This window comes from Impatiens glandulifera, chromosome 5 (assembly GCF_907164915.1).
Source record: "Impatiens glandulifera chromosome 5, dImpGla2.1, whole genome shotgun sequence".
In the NCBI taxonomy this organism is placed as follows: domain Eukaryota; kingdom Viridiplantae; phylum Streptophyta; class Magnoliopsida; order Ericales; family Balsaminaceae; genus Impatiens; species Impatiens glandulifera.
In genome coordinates this window covers 43500557-43522269 of record NC_061866.1, presented here as the reverse complement: position 1 = coordinate 43522269, position 21713 = coordinate 43500557, and the positions used below count along the sequence as shown (strand labels likewise).

Genomic DNA, 21713 nt, shown 5'->3' with positions numbered 1-21713 from the left:
TAAATTACTTATAAGATTATAGAGATTGAAGAAAAAGAAACACAAATTTAATAAATAATTTTAACATTAGTAATATCGAAATATTAAAAATAAAAATAAAACCATTACTTACCTACCTCATAATTTTTGTAAATCTTGAAGAAGATAAACTAGAGTGGAGAAAAGTAGAATGAACATTGAAATTTTTTTAGAGATTGAATATGAAGAATTATGAGAGAGGGTAATATTTTGTTATTAAAATAAAAATTGAAGTTATGTAGAGAAATATTTTTTTGGGAATATAAAATAATTAAAGTTAGAGTGTAGTGTATTTATGACTATGTTTGGAGTGAAGTGTGGATAAGATCAAATTAAATGATGTATATTTATGATACATTTGTAATGATGAAACATTTTTGAAAAGTCACACATTAAACTTTAATAAAAAAATCAATAATATTAATATAGCCGGGTATCGGGTTTGGGTTTCGCACACTCCCCATCCCCGTACCCGAACGGGTACCTTCTCCCTCTCTCCATGCCCGACCCGACCCCGATTTAAAATACCTGAACCCGATATCGGGTACCCACGGATATCGGACATACGGGTACCCATTGCCATCTCTAAATGAGAGGTGAGGTGTGAGATGTTTTAAGGAATGCAACAAATTAATGTTAGATGTCATATGGTTACAACAAGCAGAGTCTATGAACCATGGTTGATTACCTAATGTGGTGGCTAATGAAAGATTGACAGATAAAACCCGATTGAGCAGTTTATGAATATCCATAAGGGTGGGAGTCGTGGACTGAGGCGGCTGCAAATCATTTGTGGCGACGACTATGGAGGAAGAAGAGCTAGATGAATGACCTAGTTTTGGGCATTTCTGAATGACAACCCTTTTGATGGCAATAACGACACTCAATATTGGGGCAATGCGTGTACACATGATCAACATTCAGACAACGACGATATCTAGCAGACTTATCTGATCGAGCGTCTTTCTGCGCATTTTTATGAGGAAAAACGGGTAGAGAAGATAAAACAACCATAATAACAGAATCAATAGTAGGAGATCGAAGTATGATGAGTAGCATCAAAAGAGATATCCTTCGTAGTTATGTCTAACGAAGGCAATGGATGACGATGGAGCAATGATCCGCGAACAGACTCGTACTCAGGGCCAAGTTTCATTAGTAGTTGAATGACCCTTAAGTGTTTCTCATTAATGTTGGCCTCGTCAATGCGATCCCATAGTGACTGAATAGTAGAGAATAAATAGTTTATGGATTGTCCTGACTCATGTTTCAGTGCATGTAACGAACTCAACAATTGATAGTGGTGCATTACTCTAGTAGTTTGGAATCGATCTTTCAGATAATCCCAAGCCATCTTGGCGGTATCCATTCGTCGAAGCTGGATTTGGATATTCCTAGATGACGTATTTCGAATCTAGGTAAGAATAATATGATTCTTACTGTTCAGTCATCAATAGCCACACATAATCGTCAGTTTCTTTTGTAGTCGACGGAGTAAAGGAAGATCCGACATATTTTATTGGTATAATGAAATCTCCGGTGACATATTGCCACAACTTTTTACCAATAAAAAACTCTTAATAGATTCGGACCACAAATCATAATTGTCTCCTGACAACATAACAGTAATACCAGAAACCTCGATACGATCCATATTGAGAGACATAAAGGAAAAATCCAAAGCATGAAAAAATACAAATAACCAAAAAATATATCAAAATGTTTAATAAATAACTCAGACTGCTCAGCGAATCAGAAAACAGTTGATAATTCAGAAAACCAATCAGATATGAAAATAAAAGAATATTCGAAATCAAAATATGACCGCACTGTTGCGTTGATGATCGAAGCTAAACTGGATTGCAGCAGATTAAATCAAAATCTGACGATAGCAGCTTTGATACCATGAATATAGATAAAAGTATTGTATTGAATAAATGATAATACAAAGTTATGACATATATATATACAAGATTTATCTTAGCGCCCAAGTTAGAAAACCTTTAGATGGGTTGGGCCACATAATATATTTAACAAGTAAAATAATGATCCGTTCAACATCAGTAAATATGTAATAATTATAGCTTATTTGATTTTCACTCGCTTTATAATTCAATAATTAGGGTATAACAACTTATTTGATTTTACTAAAATTCTTTTTTTGACTGATTTATTGTTTTGGTATATATACATATTTGACGTGTCTTTCCATTCAAGTGTTTTTGTTGTTTGAAATAAATTTGTCGAAATTATTAAACAAAGACCTCGTTAATTTCTTAGATTAAACCTATTTTTTGTAACTTACCCTAATTAATTACTTCATTAAGTTTACATGACGAGTTATTTGAATTTTTTCTTACCGAATTTTAGTCTTCAGATCATTTGTTCAATCATATTTGACCGTTTATGGAAGATAATATTTTGACAATTTTTCTTCACATTCTTGTTTAAAAATTAGGGAATAGTTATATATCTGTTTAGAAAATTAGGACTTTGATAATATTTCACTATTCTATAGGTAGGTATTTTGTTAGGGACTTTAATATTCGAATTGGTTTTTGAATGATTTGTTGTTTGGAATATTATTTGTTATGGGTTGTATTGTGATTTAGCATCTCACTTGTATTCGTGTGATTGAAAAAAAAACAAGACGATTGAAAATAACATTGTGTGTGGTCTTTTTTTTGTGAAATATTGCGAAAGTGAACAAAGCTTTATGGAAGACAACTCCTCATCAACAATATCATTCGCTCGCAAACGAATCAGTGACGAAGAATGTCAACCCCAAATATATTGTGTTATTGCAGGTTGAGAGCTTCTCTATAAACCCCAAACCAATCCAAGTCCAAATACTAATTTTTTAACCCTAAAATTTTAGAATCAACTGCTATAAAAAAAATAATGATTGGATTTTCAATAATTTTATTGGATATTCAAGAGGGGTGTGTTACTTCTCTTGGCATGATCCATCATTGATGAAAAAAATTAAGAATATTATTAAGAATCTTAAGAGGGAGAACAAAAAATTATAAATGAATAATTGTGAATTGAAGGAATATATTAAAAATGATGGTGAGTGGATTGCATGGCATGGATTCTTTGACTGCGGAGGAAAGACTTGTCTTCAATCGCCGGTTGGCTTGGTCCAGAAAGACATGGGAATTTTGGGCGTCAGATGATGATGATTTTATATATGTATCTTCCAATATCCAATAGGTGATTGTTTCGCTCATGTATCTTCAAAAGGAAAAAAGATCTCTGAGAGTTGTTTCCTGAATCCGAAAGAGAGTACTGGATTTTCCCAATCACTAAAAAGTGTAGCATGCCTGACTCTAACTGGGTTCGCGGTGGTTGAGGAACGGATAGGAAAAAGGAGGGATTCTAGTTTTGTAAAGAATAGCCCCCTTGTTTCCGAGAAGAGATGGGAACTGCTTAATATCAGTTGATTGAATAGTTGACCTAGCCCCTTGTTGTTTGAAGAAACCCTCCACTTTCAATTGGTATTTTTTCATGAAAAAGCAGACATGAGATAACAAATCCAGTGTTTCACTAAGATTTCAAATAGCGGTCTACATATTCAATAATAGTATAATTAGTTGAAAATGCTCTAATTTGACTAGATGAAATTAAAGATTAACAAAATACCATTAGTACATTCAACCATCTCATTGAAGACTATGAACTTCCATCCATAAGCTATTAAACTGAGCTCGTAAAAATCGACTACAATTTACACAATAATTAAAATACATTATTTAAACGTGGTGTTAAAAATGGTAATTAAAAATATGGCTATACATGTGAATGTTTATGAAAGAGGTTGTAGAGATTGAGTTCCATACACTTGAAATGATCTTACAACGATCTTCCACACCCTCTTTTGGAAAAAAGAATAGAATTACTTACATGTATATCTTTCAAATTTAACAATATAAATAAATTTCAATACACAACAATATAACTAGAGTGTGGATTGAACATTTTCAAGTGTTGATGTTTGTTTGATTGTACTCGGTCTTTTAATTTTTCGTGAAATTTTCTCTAGATCATCTTTCAACCTTTTACTCGAGGTCATTTTTTTCCCTTTTAATCCCTTTAATTCCATGAGAGTATCGTACCAATTTCTAACTGCGAGTTTAAAATATTTGGGTCATCTGACCCATCAACTTGTAACATCTCATCCACCACCTTCAACGTACACAAAATATCATCTTTAACAACTTTATAAGTGTCATTTCTCTTCGTTGTCTTGGTAACCTACTGAACATACAATCCACACAGTTCTTGATATCACATACATGCTAATACTTTAAAATATCCAACATTAGCTTCTCGTGTCCACATTTTCTGTATGAACTTACTTATAATCTCTACAATATTGATCATCGTACATATTTTCAAAATATGAGAACATAAAATTCTAACAAATTCAATTTTTTTATAAACACATTCAAATTTTCCACATGAAAAATTAACTATAACGATATGATGGTAACTCTTTAGGAGAGGAATAACTTCATATTTTTTAAGAGTTTAATCCTCCTCAATTAATCTGACACTAGTATCATGAGATTTGCACCACTACAATTTGAAAATATTTATAGCCTCATGGGTATAAGTACGGCTTGTTTGCTTTAAAAATTTCAATTAAAAATTCCAAAAATGGAGCACTAGTTTAGATCATGTTTCAACTCTTAACTCCCGTATCGATGATTCTCAAGTAGTTTTGTCGAAATGATCAAAGAAGTCCAAAAACTTGATGTTTTTACTTGACATATCTTTTCACAATGATGTTCATTCTCACTTTTCTGGGTCGTAATTATGTCCGCACAAAACATGTGTCGGCCTACACCAAAGCCCAGTTTTTCCATTATCTAAAACATGACGCGCAGTTAATTATTTTCTTGTAATAATTATGAGTTAACATATGGTTTAAGCTACAAATGAAATCTTCCTCTTCATCAAAAAAATATATATACAAGAGGCAAAATCTTATGAACTGCAAAACAAAACATCAAAATGTAGTAGCATCATTTTGATAATGTGCCAAATGCACAAACGATGATGTGTCTAAGACTATCTCAAAACTAAAGTATGCATTGCTATATCTTGAGTCTGTAAGAATAGTGTTTGTTTCATCCATAGTTCTACTAATTAGCTAACACCACTATAATACGTAAATGTTCCATCATACAATAAAATTATTTCAAAACTAAAGTTTTTGCAATTACTATATCTACTATATCTTGATATGTGAAAATAATTGATTTTTTCATCCATAACTCTTACTATATTAGCTAACAATCACTCGAATGACGTAGATGTTTCATCGTACAATAAAATTATACTAAAAATTATCGTTTGTTGATGGATTAACACCTACAAATAATGCAATTGGACGACCTTCATTTTTCTTCTAAAATGACCATAATCAACTCTCATCATAGAATCAGACTAAAAAATATTAGTTATTATGACATCTTCATTTACTTGAATAACATAAAAAAAAATTAGGATCCTGCAATTGTTATTTTTGCAAATATTCTAATACACCTCCTGTATTTCTCAAAACTATTTTCTAATTCTTTTATAACGCAAATAATTTTGTAATCTTCAATAATAAAATCTAAAAACTCTCTCACCCACTTGTCTCGCCATAAAATAATGAGATGCTTTAGGGGAATTCCAACTTCAACGACTATCTAAATTTGTATCGTCGCAAATGAAGATATTTTCTTGAGATCTAAGAAAATGTGTTTTGTTAGGACTTGCGAGACAATGATTATTCTCTCTCACAAATTAGACCACGCATAACTTGCCCTCACTTCGACGACTAATCATCCTTTTAGCCTCACAACTAAATCATATTTTAGCACGCTTGTTTTCACATAAAGATTATGACGTTTATTTATTTCATGTTTACCTTGTGCACTACAACATTTCACGTGATTCATTAAAATGACATCTTAATTTTTTTATGCTAAATCTAACTCTTATAACATGTGACAAACAAATTTGATAGTCATCTTCTTCACTTTCAAATTCTTGCTTATACATTGTAGAAAGTCTTCTATCATAGTTGCCTTACTGTTCTTCAAATCATTTTCAGTGTCCAACCCTTTAAAATCAATGAAATAATATACACAAATTCAAGAAACAAGTTTACAATATTATAAAAATAATTTAATACAATATTCATATTCTAACATCATCAATACTTCAACTTCGTCATCTTTACCGTCGTCATTTATTTGAAGTCTTTTTCAAAATTCAAGTGATGACAGTTCGTAAATTTACCTTCCATGATACACCACTTTTACATTTTTATTTATGAAATCTGAAAATGGATAAAAAATCTTCATTGTTTTTTTACATAGGTATGCCAAATCAATTATATCAAAGTCACACACAATAATGTTATTTTTAGAAGAGCACAAATCTCCCAAACAGCAAAAATCTCTCAAATTAGTACTTATACAATAGTGAAATATTATCAAAGTTCATAACACCTAATATTCATATGCATAGTCAATAAAATACTTATTGAAAAGATTCAAAATTATAACAAATCAGACCATTCCCTAATTTCTAAACAAGATTTTGAAGAAAAAATTGTCAAAATATATCTTCCTAAACTGTCTATATTATTAAACAAAGTGAATCGAAATATTAAAATTTTAGTAAGAAAAAGTTTCAAATAACTTACTAATGTTGAACAGATCCCTATTTTACTAATGTAAAAAAATGCAGAAAACCCTATTAGGAACAAAGACTAAGAAATCTCTAGCAATCGCTTTAAGTCCTACGACGAAGAATCCACATTTCTTACCTTTTAGGGTCCATTCCTTAACGAAGACGGAGAATTCTTTAGAAATAATAGAGAGAGATCGAGTCAATCAGGAGAGCCTAATTTTTTTAAGATAGATAATGTTTATAAAAGATGTTTTTTTATTAAACGTTTTATCATTTGATACATATTCTGAAACAGTCTGATTGGATTTTAATAATTTTATTGGTATTCATCCAATCATATTTTAAATAAATATTTACTAGTTTAAATTTAAAGTATAAAACTCTCTAATAAATATTTGTAAACCCAAAACCGTAAATTCATTCCATACTTAAAACTTATTTGGTACCAATATTTTTTTTGGGTATAGTTATAAATTATAATGTTAGGTTAATATTTTCTTTTACACGATCTTAAATATATGGTTCATTCTACATTTATTTTGTTTGAAAAATATAAACTCTTTAAGTCTTTCAATAATGAAGAATATAATTTTAAGTATGAACAACTCTTATTTTATGATTAGAATTTAAATTTATTGACAAATAATTTAAAATCATCGATTTGCCTCATGTTTGAACGATTTTGGTGTTTCTCAAATTTGTGTTAAAGTTTATTTCAACTAACAAACTCACTTCGTCTTCAAATTAAGTTACATCTATTCTCAATATGGATAGTCGCTTTGTTGGTGTAAGTCTTGTCTGATCGGCCGATTTAAGACATATTGCGAACAGGCCCGGACCTGCTGTGTAATAAGTGAGGCAATTGCCTCAGGCCCAAATATTTTTGGCACCAAAATCTTCAAAAAAAATAAAATTATAATGATATGTTCATGGGCTTATTTTTAAAAAGCCTATAAATAATAATTGATAACCTATCAATGATAAGCCCTAACTTAATTTGTATCCAAAAAAATAAAAATAAAAAACACTATCTTACTTGGAGAAAAGAATGACACGATTCTCATTTATTAACAAAATCAAGGAAAAAAAATAAGAACAAACATTCTGGAAAAAGAAAAGGAACACTTCCCCCAAACCCCAAGCCCGTCGTCGATCCTTCAGCTTGCCAGAATCGGAGCAGAAAACTCGGTCGTCTCCTTCCCCGAACTCTTGGGCCTTTTTCGCTCGTTCCAGCCTTGTTTCTCGGCACTGCGCCACTGCCCACTAGAGTTCTTCCTCCGATTTTGGTTCGATTTTGGTTCGATTTACTTGATTATTTTTGGTTGTTGAGGACTTGTCTGGTAGATTGGTGGATTCACAATCTGTATCTTGCATTATTGCATAGCGGAAGTGCAACATTTGAGTTTTTATTTAGTTTGGAGAAGTTGAAGTCTATTGATGATGATGGTCTCTTGAGCTCATGTGTCAATCTTCAAAATTCTTTAACACATGATGGACACTCCGATGTTGATGGATCAGATTTATTTCTAGAACTAAAGTTGTTAAGACATTCATTACCCGGAGAAGCAAAAAGAGCGATTGATGTGCTGAATTATTTGAAAACAATGGATGGCTGTTATCCAAAATCCTATATTGCATATCGAGTTTTGCTGACTATACCAGTTACTGTTGCATCTGCGGAAATGAGTTTTTCCAAACTGAAGTTGATTAAAACTTATTTTCGATCAACTATGTCGCAAGAAAGACTAAACGGGTTACCTATGTTATTTATCGAGAAAAAAATTATTGAGAAAGTTGATTATGCAAACTTGATCAATACTTTCGCTTCAAAAAATGCGAGACGAGTAATATTCAAGTGACTATGTACTAGTTCGGAACATTAATTTTATATTTTGTTTGGATCTTCTTTGTTTTTGTAGTATTTACTTATGACATATTGTTTTGATTATATTTTATTTCTAGAAATCATGTTACAAATACTATTATATTTAAATCGATAAAAAATATGTGTATAAATATTAAGTTTTGAGGGCACCAAGTTTTGTGTTCGCCTCAGGCCTCGAAATCTCAGGTCCGGCACTGATTGCGAGTTTTGTATTACAACATGTTATTTTATATTTCGTAATTTTTATCATATTAATTATATTTTAACTATATGACTATCAAACATATTTATCCCTTTTAACCTCAATATTCTTTATTGTTTAAAAACATTTTTTTTGGCACAATACAAACACACAATAACTATATATAGAAGAGACAAATGATTAACAATTTCATCATGCTCATCTTAGCCTATAATATCCTTATATGAAAATGTAAACAAAATAAATGTTTTATCTTTGAAAATGAAGAAGTCATTTGATGTCAAATGTGAAACTGTAGTAGAGCTTAGAAAAAAAAAATAGATATACAATATAGGAAAATTTTATGTTTATAATATAAGTGGAGAAAAATTATAGGAACAAATGAGAAAAATTATAGAAACAAATGAGAATGAGGGAGGACTACACTAGAAAAAGAAAAATATAAGAGAAATAAATTTTATTATTTTTTTTTAGCAAATTAGATTGATTCATTTTTTCATCCCTTCTCTCCTTCAAATTATCTCCCAAAATCATTTATCATTATAATATTTAAATAATTTTAGATATTTAAAACGTAAATTCAAACAATTTAAATGTACACTAACTCATTTTAAACCAAGTAATTTCAAACAAAAGTATCCATTTTACCTAACCCAATTTTTTTTTTTATCAAAATATGAAAAATTATTATGTTCATTAGAAAAAAAACTGATATTTTTTTTAAATGTATGAAAAAAAAAAAGGTTTTAGTGTTTGGTCCGGCCGAACATGTTACACGTGGATCGACATCTAACAAATTGGCTAATATCAAATAGCTGGTTTGAGAAACACCTAACCTAGCACACAAAGATAACCTCCTTCCTGTAATCTTCCATTACTTTTCCTTTTCTTCCTCTCTCTCTCTCTCTCTCTCTCTCTCCTTCCGCCGATTATTTGTTCTTCTGGGTCAAAACCCTTTTTTTCGATCTAAGACTCATCACAGGACCCCCTTCATACACTGAAGATCTGCTCAGATTCTCCTTCTCGTCATCGTCTAATCAGGTATGATCATTTATTCCATTTTATTTGTTATTAACTGTTACCCTTTTGATATTTGTTATTAAAGATTCTAGCTTTTGATGATTGGTCATTTCATTTGCATTCTCTGGTTGCTTGATTTGTCAGATGTTCAAGAATTTACTAACCCTTTTTCCTACTTAAGGAACCATGTCCAGAATATACACTCACCATAGTGAAGGCGGATCTTTACCTGGAGGTGGAGGAAAGATGATTAGCTATAAGAGAGGCTATGGTGCCATTGATCCTGTTGACAGCAGCAACTGTTATGATTTCAATCAATCTCAATCAAGGAACTATAATAATAATAATCATAATGAAAATTGGAGAAAATTGGGCAATCATGCTCATGTTGATAATCATCTCAACAGAGATTCTTCTGCACCTTTCTTGAAGAGAAGGAAATTTTCAGCTTCATCATGTGAAGGCAGTAGAAGAGACAATCATCCAAACACATATAATCATGTCCAATCCATGTCAAATCAATCTGTGGAAACTAGATTTTGCCCAAATGGTATTTTGGCACGTGAAAGTAGTTCAATTCTTCCGGCTCATACAATTTTTGATGGAAATGGCCGCTCTTATGTAACAAATAAACCAGACCTTCCAAAATTGGAGGATGTGGATACTGGCATGGTTTTTATGTCAAGGGGTGAAATTGAAAGATGCTCTCCTTCAAGGAAAGATGGTATTGATGCTGTGCATGAAATGCACTTGAGATACTCATACTCCATTTTTTTGCAGAATCTTGGCATGCAACTTGATTTGTAAGTTCAAGAACTAATATTCTCAAGTTTACTTGCAGAAAGTTATGATTGTGTAGTTGATGCATTCATTGCAGTTAGCTGTTTTTTGCTTTGCATCTTGCATGATGATCTCATATTGATTTTTTTTTCTTTCTGGGTTGTTTGCAGGCCACAGACAACCATTGGAACTGCAATAATTCTATGCCACCGCTTTTTTCTTCGAAGATCTCATGCTTGTCATGATAGATTTGTAAGTTGGTGATACTTGGTGAAGATTTTTCTGAAGGTCACATATTTTTTTTGCTATAACTGAAATCGTTTATGTTGCTTTGTATTACTGTAGTTGATTGCAACTGCTGCAATTTTCTTGGTTTCGAAGTCTGAGGATACTCCACGGCCTCTAAACAATGTGTTGAGATTGTCATCTGAAATTCTTCATAAGCAGGACTTCGCATACCTTTCGTACCGTTTTCCTATTGTAAGTATTTAATGAATTCCGCATTTCCTTTTTACTTATGAGGAGCTTAAACTGGAAATTATAGCGTTAAAGGAGTAGTTGTAGATTTAGAGTTAAAGGAGTAGTTGTAGATTTAGATTTAAAGGATTGCAGTCTGAGTGAGGACGTCTAATAACTGAGCTTATACATTTATTAGTGCTAATAGTATAATCGTCTGCTTACCAATTCGTTTACAGTTGAAAATCAATTATATCTTCCACTCTTTAGTTAGCTTATGTGGTTTTTGTTGAACAGGACTGGTTTGAGAAGTACAAGGAACGGGTTTTTGAGGCGGAGCATTTGATATTGACAACTCTGAATTTTGAGTTACATGTCAATCATCCTTATGCCCCTCTTACATCGATTCTCAATAAATTTGGTCTTGGCCAAGTCCTGGAGAATTTTGCCCTGAGTTTGATAAGTGAAGGGTAGGTTTAACACTTCCAATTTCTTTTACTCAAAATTCCTACAAGCACCAGTCTATGTAATGTCCTTTGAATATACCAAATACTGGATACTCTATGATGTGTTCACTTCGAAGGAGCCTGATTAAGTTATTATTTAAATCTGTGAATTGTCTTTATGGTCAATATTGTGAACTTTTTATGCTTGACGCAGTAGAACTGGTTCCCATCTACTGGGAAGATATTGTGATGCAGTTCTGAAATGGAGAATAAGTTTGTTTTCCCACTCTTTTGTTGCCTAAATGGTCTCCAATGCTGATGCTTTGCTTCATTCCTCATGTTGTGTAGTCATTCTGGCATGGCTTATTGATTTATTTGGAATTGACATATAATTGCAGGGTATATACAAGATAGCATTGATCGCCTATGATATTCTTAGCTGGTGGATTGATTGCTGTTCATGTTTACACCTGATGTTGAAACGACTGATGTGTTATGGATGCCTTTTCAATGAATTTGTCATATAGGCTTGCTAATTGGCTATAGAGGGTAGCCACACATGCTCCAGAAACAGATTTCCTTCTGATATTAACCTCTCCATGATCCTATGATATTCATGAGAGTTTTCATACAATTTTTCTGCACTTCTTCACATGTCCATATCGGACCTCTGTGAATAAGCATGTAAAAGAAAATAGTCAATTGGTGACGAGGCAATCAAAACACAAAAAAAAAAGAAAAAAAGATGGGTGAACACATTATCTTTAACTCACCACAACAAAAATAATATTTATAGCTAGGCAACGGGGAGGAGTTTCTTATATTTGTTGAATAAAACTTCCCTTCTCAAAATTTGAATTTCTAGAATTATTATATTTAAGACCAAAACTATTTTTATATATATTTTAAAGCTTTCTCAGGATGGGGGAAACTTGAAGTTGATTTCTATGTATATAGGGGAGGGTAGCACTAACAAATGATATTTTTTGCCATTACCTTGGCTTGAACATTTGTAATAGAGAATTTATAGTCGGGGCAATAAATATTCATACATATTGAAGTTTTTGATACTATCATCAAGCTCCCACAACGGATTTGGGGGTAAATTGATATATTATTCTTCACTTCTTATTTGGGACTATTTTGTTTACAACTATCTTGCATTGGCTCGTCCACAACAGCCTCTGCCCGTGTTTTTGTGACCTTTTCCCTTTTTATTTTGTTTTTTTCTATGTTGGGCCTTAAGGTTCTATAGTAAGTGGCTCAAGTAGTGCCAGCGGGTTTATGTGATTAGAAATATAGGCATATTTGTATGTATGTCTATTGTGGTAGTAACTGACAATAGTGTTGGTTGTCTAACTAGTGTGTAATGTTGTATCGCCTTACAATAAATTGACCATGATTATGGTGCAAAAATGGTTTTCTACATGGGAACTAATTCTCTTACGTGTTGGCTTAGATGGTACTAATTGGATCTGACTTGAGGATGAGAATACTTGTGTAACAATTTTTTGTTGTTATTTTGAACATTAGGAATTGATAACACTATGAGTGCTATATGTGAAGGAAAACACAAGTTTTTCCTTACAGGTTTCTAACGCCATGAGGATGGACTTTTATTATTAATTTTTTCTATGATCTGGGTGTCTGGGCCAGCTTGTGTGCATCTCGACTAGATACCGGGGAGGCTACTTAATCTGTTAAAGGCTGTGATAGATTGACTTAATATTTATCATTCATATTAAAAATTACTATATATTTTATATAGTGATGGTTTGGCTTTGCAAAACTTGACTAAAGTATTTAGCCAGATTCCAATAATTGTATTATGAGCTCTCCTTGCGGTGCCACCAACTGAATCTTCCCTTGTAAAAAAATCCATTGTACTACCTGATAGTGTCTGGTATGTGAAGATTTTTCTCCCCTATTGGTATTTGCATAAAGATGTGCTTTCCTAAGGAGTTCATGGATATGGTCTAAATTATAAGAAAACAATTTAAAAAAGAACACGTCGGTTAAACAGCAATTTATCAACTGATCCAACCCAATTCCAATACCCATATCCTCGCCTCTGAGCATGAATATGCCCATAGATGGTCATTGGGCACCAATTGCTACAAAAGGTTTAGATATTTTACCATGTTGTGCTTCAATCGGGATTCTGTGCAGCAGAACTGGACTTGCGAGTTGATGTTTGCTCTAGATGGGTATTCATGTTTGCTATATTAGCAATTATGCAGAAGGTTCATGGAAATTTTACACCTGGATTGCTGCTTTTTTCTAGTTGGTAAGAAAAAATTGCCTTAGCTTGCTATTTCTTACATGCATTTGTTGGCCTCTTTGCATTTGTTTAATTTACTTGTGTAGATACACGAGTCTATAATCATCTTTTGCTGATGTTGCCATGTTGTGGAAAATCATGTTTGTATGTTGTGCCAGACATGCCTCTTCTATATGCAGCATGGGATTTGGGTGACTATCTTTTGTTAACACTACTTGTGATTGATTCAATCTTGTGCTGAGGTTTGGATATTACTATGCAGGTTGAGGAGTTCTTTGTGGCTTCAATTTAAACCACACCAGATTGCTGCTGGAGCTGTATTCTTAGCAACCAAATATTTAAACATGGATCTTTCATGTCATTACATCTGGAAGGAGTTTGGAACCTCATCATTCATACTGGAAGGTGCTTTTTTCATTGGAGTTATTTTCTTTTATGCCATGCATCTGTTTTTCTTTTGAGAAAAACCATTCATCTGTTTTTTTAGTCAACTTAAGGTTGAATTGACATAATAACTTCATTGGATTCGGAGTGTTATTATGACATAATCAGCCCTACCTTCGTACCCACCCAAGATAGCTCAAGTGGTGAAAGACTTGAATTGAATCAGGCTCAGGTCTTATGTTGAATTCTCATAAAAAGTCCATTAATTGAAGTTGTGCTAGCTCCCCCTCCAGGGGTCAAGTCTCAGAAAAAGAGAAAATAATCTGCTTTAAGTTTGTGACAAATCACTCTCATATATCAATGTTAGTAGAAGATTACAGCATAAGTTGCAACCAATATTTTTGTTCCAATTAGGTCCTGTGCTCTCACATATGTATGTCAATGTTATTTCGCTTTCTAACAAACATTCCTAAATAATCTTTTCATTCAAGTTATTAATAGCCCCATTTGAAACACTTATAATTTTTGTTTTTGTATATGGATTTGGATCCAGATGAGAAAAAAACCAAGAGATTAATGAATTTTAGTTTCCAAACATAATCTATGCAGATAGGGTTCTATATCCAGAATTTTGTATTTAGGTGTTTCCAGATCATTGTGTTCCTAAAAATTGAAATCATGGTGGAAGTACTCATTTATTCTTGGGTTTTAATCGAATAATAAATGTAAACTTGATGTTTATGGATAATTATTGTTAGAGCTCATAATTTATTTTTAACATTTGATTAATGCTGATTCCAGATGTAGCCCGACAGTTGATGGAGCTATTTTAGAGGGTAGAAGAAGATACCAGACTGGACTTTGGCTGGATTTAAGGGTTAGGGTTGCTTGTGGCTTATTATAGCTTGTCATGATATAGTGTCATGCTATATCAAACTCTTGAATGATAGATTTCAAGTAAATTATTTGGATAGAAAGTTTCATTTTATTTGGAGTACAGTACTATACTCCATGGAAATGTATAGAGTCTAGTGGGATTTTATGGTTTCTTGTGAAAGCCAAAAGATTTTCTGTTATATGTTCTTTGTTTGAATATTTGATAGAGAAGAAGATAATATGAAATTTAAGAGGGTGTTTCCATGGTATATTTTATCATTTTGTTGAGAGATTTGACCAATTTCTTTGAGTTTATGACTAATTCGAATAGCAATTCCAGAATTTTTTGGAGTTTGAGTTATAATTGTTAGTTGAGAAGAAGGAAAGCCAACGATAAACTAAGTTGATCATCTATGTTTCTTGATGGTTCCCACGTCACTTCACCATCTTACATGGATATCAGCCCATTTGTATGTTTGGTACTTCAGTTGGGTTTTGTTCCACTACCGAGATCCTATTTTGCATTGAAATGCTGTCATGCTAAGTAGTGGGTGAGGGATGGTCCTCTATTTATGGACTATTGATGCCATATTCAAGATAACTAACCTTTCTATCTTATTCAATAGATAGACATATCATTAGATCCTATGACTCATTTGATTATATATGGTATGTCTTCTTAACTTCTATTGTTTATATTATGACTTTGGTGATCATGCTTATGGTTTGGAGATGCTGTCCATGATTTTCCTTGTATATGTTTTTCTGTCTACGAATGGCGATAGTGGTTGCACAAATGAAACAATGTGCACCCAAAACGCGAATCGCATGCACTAAAGAAAAACTTTTGACATTGGGAATCCTGATATCAACCCATTGCATAACTAAAGAAAAGAGAAGCCACTCAAAAAAGACCAAATCCCTAAATTATGATAGATGCTTCTGCAAAGAATTTGGAACTACATGTTCAATTGATTTAGAACTTTGAACCTTTTGTGATGAACTCTATTTCATGTTTGTATATTTTTCTTTAATTAATCTAAGAGAACCATATCATTAGTTGGTACTAATTTAGAGGGTAATATGTATAACAGTTTAAATCATTTTTTAAAATTGAGAGTAAACTTTTATTTTTATTAATTTACTTTCAAAATTTGTCATTTATATAATATTTGTTAAAGATATATATTTAAATGTTGGAAGCTAGCCTAACTCACCCCAAAAGAGATCTTTGGTCTCTTAAAAACACTTTGCCACATCTTTTAATGGAAAATTTATTAAATTCACTATCTTATTAAATTGTAATTTAAAAAACAATAAAAATGACTTATAAATAAAAACTGAAAAGATAGTGACTAAGCACTATATGATTTCATTTTTGTTATGGTTTTAATGAAATTCTTATGTTTTCAAATAAAACACTTATATATCATTTTTCATTAGCAATAAAAAAATAAGTATCCTTAAGAAAAGAAGATTTTATTCATTGAAAGTTTTTGTAATAGAAGAGAACTTTAACAAATAGACTAACTAATTATCTTTTATATCAATGAAGCTGCCGGATATGAAGGAAAAAATATTTATAAATTTATTTGAAATATCATTTTTTTTTTGTCATTATGAAACATATATTCATTCATTTAATAATGTTGGATGTTTACAAAATTCAATAGAACTTAAGTTTAGCCAAAAAAAACTAGACAAAAGTAATAAAAGACAATTTCAAATAAGCTCATTTATTATGCTAAAATGAAGCAATGAATTGTTAAACATCACCTTAAGAGGACAATTAGTCATAAGTTGTTTCTAACCATCATAATGTAAAAACAACTCCTAATAATACAAACAATGTATATACCAAGGGTTTAAAACACTTGGAAATAACAAATTTAAGAATACAAGTTAATCTCAACTAGAACAAAACTGTTCTTTCAATTTCTTCCACATAGCATTACCTTTTGAGTGTTTATCAACATACCTCTTCATAAACGCATCATCTGAGATCGAAAGAAGGGTAGAAAATGATCGATTAGCCTCTACCGATCCTTTATCTCTAAGCCAACCATACATGGAAAGCCTAAGCTTCACCCGTTGAATCGTATAGCAAATACACGATGGAAAGTTCACCACAGCCGATAATGGGTAACCCAAACCATTAACAATAAAATCTATCTTCATCTCCATCAACTCTTTCGACTGATTAAGAATCTGTGGCGCTACTTTGATCATTCCAATAACATCTTCCTTACTAATACCAATTTTGATGAGAAATTCAAACCTGTCCTGAAGTTCCCTCCCACTTCCTCGAAACAACTTGAGAGCCTTTTTTGTTTCGTTTGAGTCCTTGAAGAAACCCAATTCTAATAAGAACTTTGCCCTCATTGCATGAGACTCTTCGTTCAAGGTAGGCAATGAGTTAACCTTTAACCCTAATACATCCTTCAATATGAGAGGATTCTCGTTTATGATATCACATAGCCTCATGTTCTCGGTTTGAAGGGTTTTAAGTATACCGGAAGCTGATGGTAAGTTACATGAACCTAGCAATAGAGGATGCTCAGACACAATATTTCCTATACCTTGAGGATCCATATCTATTTCAACTAAAAACCGATAGCTTCTTCTAAAGTTGCGTACAAATTCAGCGAAATTAATTTGAGGGAAAGATAAGAGGAAAGAACGCAATTCGTTTCTATCCCAACCAAATTTCAACAAGAAGGAAATCAACGAGTAAGTTGTGTTTCCCGAAGAATCAAAGAGAAGACCCGGATTCTGATAGATCAAGTTTCTTAACTGTTCATCGGAGGAAATTATATTGCTGAGTAGGTTTAGAAGCTCGAGCAAGAGTTTCCAATTGTATACAACATCTAAATGATTTGAAATCCAATCGACTTCTATCTTTACACTCTTCAACCTGTCCAACATCTTTAGAACATATTGATCACGATCAAGATCACCCATTAAAAGACATGGACTTGAGCAAACAATCTTCACAACTAGATCCTGGCTCAGACCAATATTCTGTTCTATCGCTTGAAGCCTGGACTGAAGCAGATTATGATCACTTCTAAATACATCCATTGCCTCCTTGTATATCCTTCCCAACATACTTCGAGGAAAACCGTAGTTACATAAAAGATTGTAGCTTTGTAGTAAGGTCTGATCATCATCAAGGTACATTAAGTCACGAGGAAGAAAGGAAGAGTATTCAGAAGGGTTTAAACCTAAGCTCTCAAAGAATGGTTCAAATTCATTAATGGGGTGATACCTTAAGAATCTGGTAATGGAACGTTTTACATCTTCATCAATCTTAACTCTTTTTAACAATTTCTGAAGATAAAGAGGTGAATGATGACTAATATACTCTGCATCTGTGAATAAGAAGCCTCTAGTGGAATGAAGGTATTCTAATAAAGCGGTTTGGGCTTCATAAACAGCGGAAGAAGAAGTATTGGAAGCTGAAGTGTCATCTTGAATTGGGTTATTGTCGGAAGGAACTAACTTTCTACTTCCATAAAACCTAATGGTTTCTGTAATGTGATGAGATACAGTCGGCCGTAAAAATGATTCTTGTAATGGAAGGTGATTCCGTTTAAGAAAGGAATGGAATCTAAGCTTTTGTGAATGGATCATCAGAAATGCAATGAGATTTATAAGGGTTTTATGAAAAGGAATCAAATAGGCAGTATTACCTTCAGTTAATGCAGTTTGATTGGATTTTTCTAACGCGATTCAGCTTCGAAACTGGAAATAGTCAGAAAATCAAACGCTTGGGCGTTAAATGCACACAGTTTTCTTCTTCCCCAAATCTCTGCCCGTCACTTATGCACAGAGGAAATAGCTCTCTCTCTCTATATCTATCTCAACTAAATGCCTGGCTGCTACAAGGCTTCAACGCCGCCGGATCTTCTTTGCGATGAACGGGTGCGACGACGACGGCGCAAAATTTTCACTATTAATAGAGAAAAACGGACACAAATAAACCTAACTTCTTCTTTTTTCTAAGAGAGGGAAGTTTGATTTCTTTTTTTCACATCAAATATTGTTTTTAATTTTTAGTTTATTTAAGTTCATCTAATATCATATAGATTAGAGTATTTTAAATTTAATTTATAAAAATAATGCTAAAATATTTATTTTTTTATTTTAAATATAAATTTAGATTAAAACATAATAATAATAAATGTTCATTATAATGGATATATTTTGACATCTGAAGAGAAATTTGACGAAATGACTCAAGTGTAATTTGAAAAATGATTCACGCTTTATAAATACTACAAAAATGGAATTTTCGTCCTGTGAAATGTTTGTCTTGCCTGTCTTGCCTTTGTGACTGCACTTACGCGTAAAGTGTAATAAGCGTAAACTTTAATATATAAACATTTTTATATCACATGACACTCTCTCTCCTAAACAGTTAAAAGAGAAGATTTCGGATTTGTCCGAGATCGAAGCGGTTGAAACATTTCGGTAAAGACGATGACCGCGAACACAGTCTCTCCTCTCATTATCGCTCAATTGAATCACATCGTCTCTCAGTCCCCTTTCCCCATTAAGGTAAGCTATCCTCATCTCAATGCACTCTTATGAATTATAGGGTTCCTTTTCTAATATATTTTATTTTCTATAGTACACATTAATACCCAAAACACTATATAGAAAATCAAAATTTTCGTTGAAGATGTTGATGATGATCGACTGAAGCTTGAGATTAACATCATTATGTCAAGGGAGGTAATGATGTTAATTTTTAAAGTGTCTGGATTGTCGGGTCGAGAGTTGTGGTTAATTTGAAAATATATGTGAGAGTAAATGAATAATTAGGTCGGATTGTGGGTTGACCCGCCCTTAAACTTAAAGTGGCTAAAAATAAAATTAAAAATGTTATATGTATGTTTTGAAATTGCAACCTAACAAAAACAAGTACAACTTTTTAACCAATAGGCTAATAACACATTATATTTTAAATTTAACACCAAATTAAATAAACATAGGACATTTTAACAATATAAGTTCAACTTTTTAACTAATTAATATATATATATATATATATATTCAACTTTTTAGCTAATTAATATATATATATATATATATATATATATATATATATATAATGATGTTTAATTTTTAAAATGTTTTGATTGTCGGGTCGAGAGTTGTGCTTAATTTGTATATATATGTGAAAGTAAATGGATACTTGAGTTAGATTGTGGGTTGACTCGCCCTTAAACTTAAAATAGTTAAAAATAAAATTAAATGCTATATTAATATTTCGAACTTGCAACCTAACAAAACAAGTACAACATTTTAACCAAGTGTGATTGTGATGTGGTTTGTCGATGGATAATAGGCCGGTATTAATTGAAAGTAGTTAAAAATTATGAATCAAATATTTGATTGACCAAAGTGAAAGTGTTAGATCACGAGATGCGAGGTTCATTTGGAAAAAATATGTGATGAAATATGTGAGAAGATAAGTTGTTTTATCGAAATAAATAAATATGGAAGGAGAGCGTTCTACTTTTTATTTTAATATATTATTCGTAATTTATTAAGAATTTTAAACATTTAATACATATTATTATTATTTTTTAAAATTTATTTTATTTATATTTTTATCCATCTATGCGGGAATCTTCTTAATAATAAGTAATATTAGACCCCAGTAGATAATTTATATAATTATTCAAAATTTAACTTACAAAATACATATACATACACAAAATTATAAATTTATTTCAACAAACATAAATGGTCTAGTGGATAAAGATAAGTTTTGTCATATTTTTTTAATAATTAGATAAAAAAATATTGAATTAAATTATAAAGTCACATATTTAACGTAATTTTTTTCTTGAATTTTTATATCATTACTCGTGCAAATGCACAAGTTAAATGTTAGTTTTTTAATATATTTTTTTTTGAATGAAAAAAAACTAGCATAACACCCCACAACCATATCCCCTCGTTTAAACTCAAAAAGCTTTCAGATAGAATCAAACTCGTGATATTTTGGTCTCTTAAGCCGACTCTTACCACTGGGCTACTTTGGTGGGTTATCATTTTTTATTTGTATTTTTTTTATAATTGAATAAACAAAATAATGAATTCTATTATATTTTTTTTAAATTATGGAGTAATATTACATTTTAACCGTAAAAAAAACAAAAAATTATTGAATGGCTACAAAGATTTGTCCGTATGTATGGTGTCATATTAGTTCTCTTTTAATTTAAACAAAATCAAAAAAATATTATATTGTAAGTATTATTTAATATTGAGTTATTTTTTTATATAAATATTCTAAGTTTGAATAATAAGGGATATGACTTTTGTCATTTGAATTACTAACATTATTGTGTTATTTAAAATGAGATATTGTTTATAAAACATTTAAAATAGTTGAATTTGAATGAAAAAATATTAAATTTGTCAATATATATATATATAATTAAGATATATTTTAAAATATTATATAATTTAAAGATATTTGTGTAACAAATTATGATCAAAATTTTATTTATTTGAAACTCTTTTCATTAAAAAAAAATAAATAAATAAAAAAATTAGTTGTATGTAAACAGACAAAATTTTCATGTAAAAACTTCAATTTATAAACTTTGCAAGTAAAGATCACCGATGATAATTTCTTTTTTACAGATTCTCATT

The 21713-nt window shown here is 31.4% G+C and overlaps 2 protein-coding genes across 3 annotated transcripts; one reads left to right on the top strand and one right to left on the bottom strand.

Annotated features, from left to right (window-relative positions):
- The first annotated feature begins 9678 nt into the window (after positions 1-9678).
- Positions 9679-15310, top strand: LOC124938027 (cyclin-T1-3-like). 2 transcript variants are annotated; one of them, XM_047478386.1, is made up of 7 exons: positions 9682-9839; positions 10000-10621; positions 10769-10850; positions 10944-11078; positions 11352-11524; positions 14044-14186; positions 14967-15310. In XM_047478386.1, exons 2-7 carry the CDS (start codon positions 10005-10007, stop codon positions 14996-14998), a joined length of 1182 nt encoding a protein of 393 aa, XP_047334342.1. In that variant the 5' UTR covers positions 9682-9839; positions 10000-10004; the 3' UTR covers positions 14999-15310. The 2 variants fall into 2 exon arrangements, with proteins under 2 accessions (XP_047334343.1, XP_047334342.1); XM_047478387.1 differs by lacking the exons at positions 14044-14186; positions 14967-15310 and adding an exon at positions 11899-13496 and having other exon boundaries at positions 9679-9839.
- A 1468-nt stretch (positions 15311-16778) lies between these two features.
- Positions 16779-19013, bottom strand: LOC124938306 (transcription termination factor MTEF18, mitochondrial-like). Its single transcript, XM_047478726.1, has one exon. The coding sequence runs from the start codon at positions 18672-18674 to the stop codon at positions 16950-16952; it is 1725 nt and encodes a 574-aa protein (XP_047334682.1). The 5' UTR covers positions 18675-19013; the 3' UTR covers positions 16779-16949.
- Between the last annotated feature and the right edge of the window lie 2700 nt (positions 19014-21713).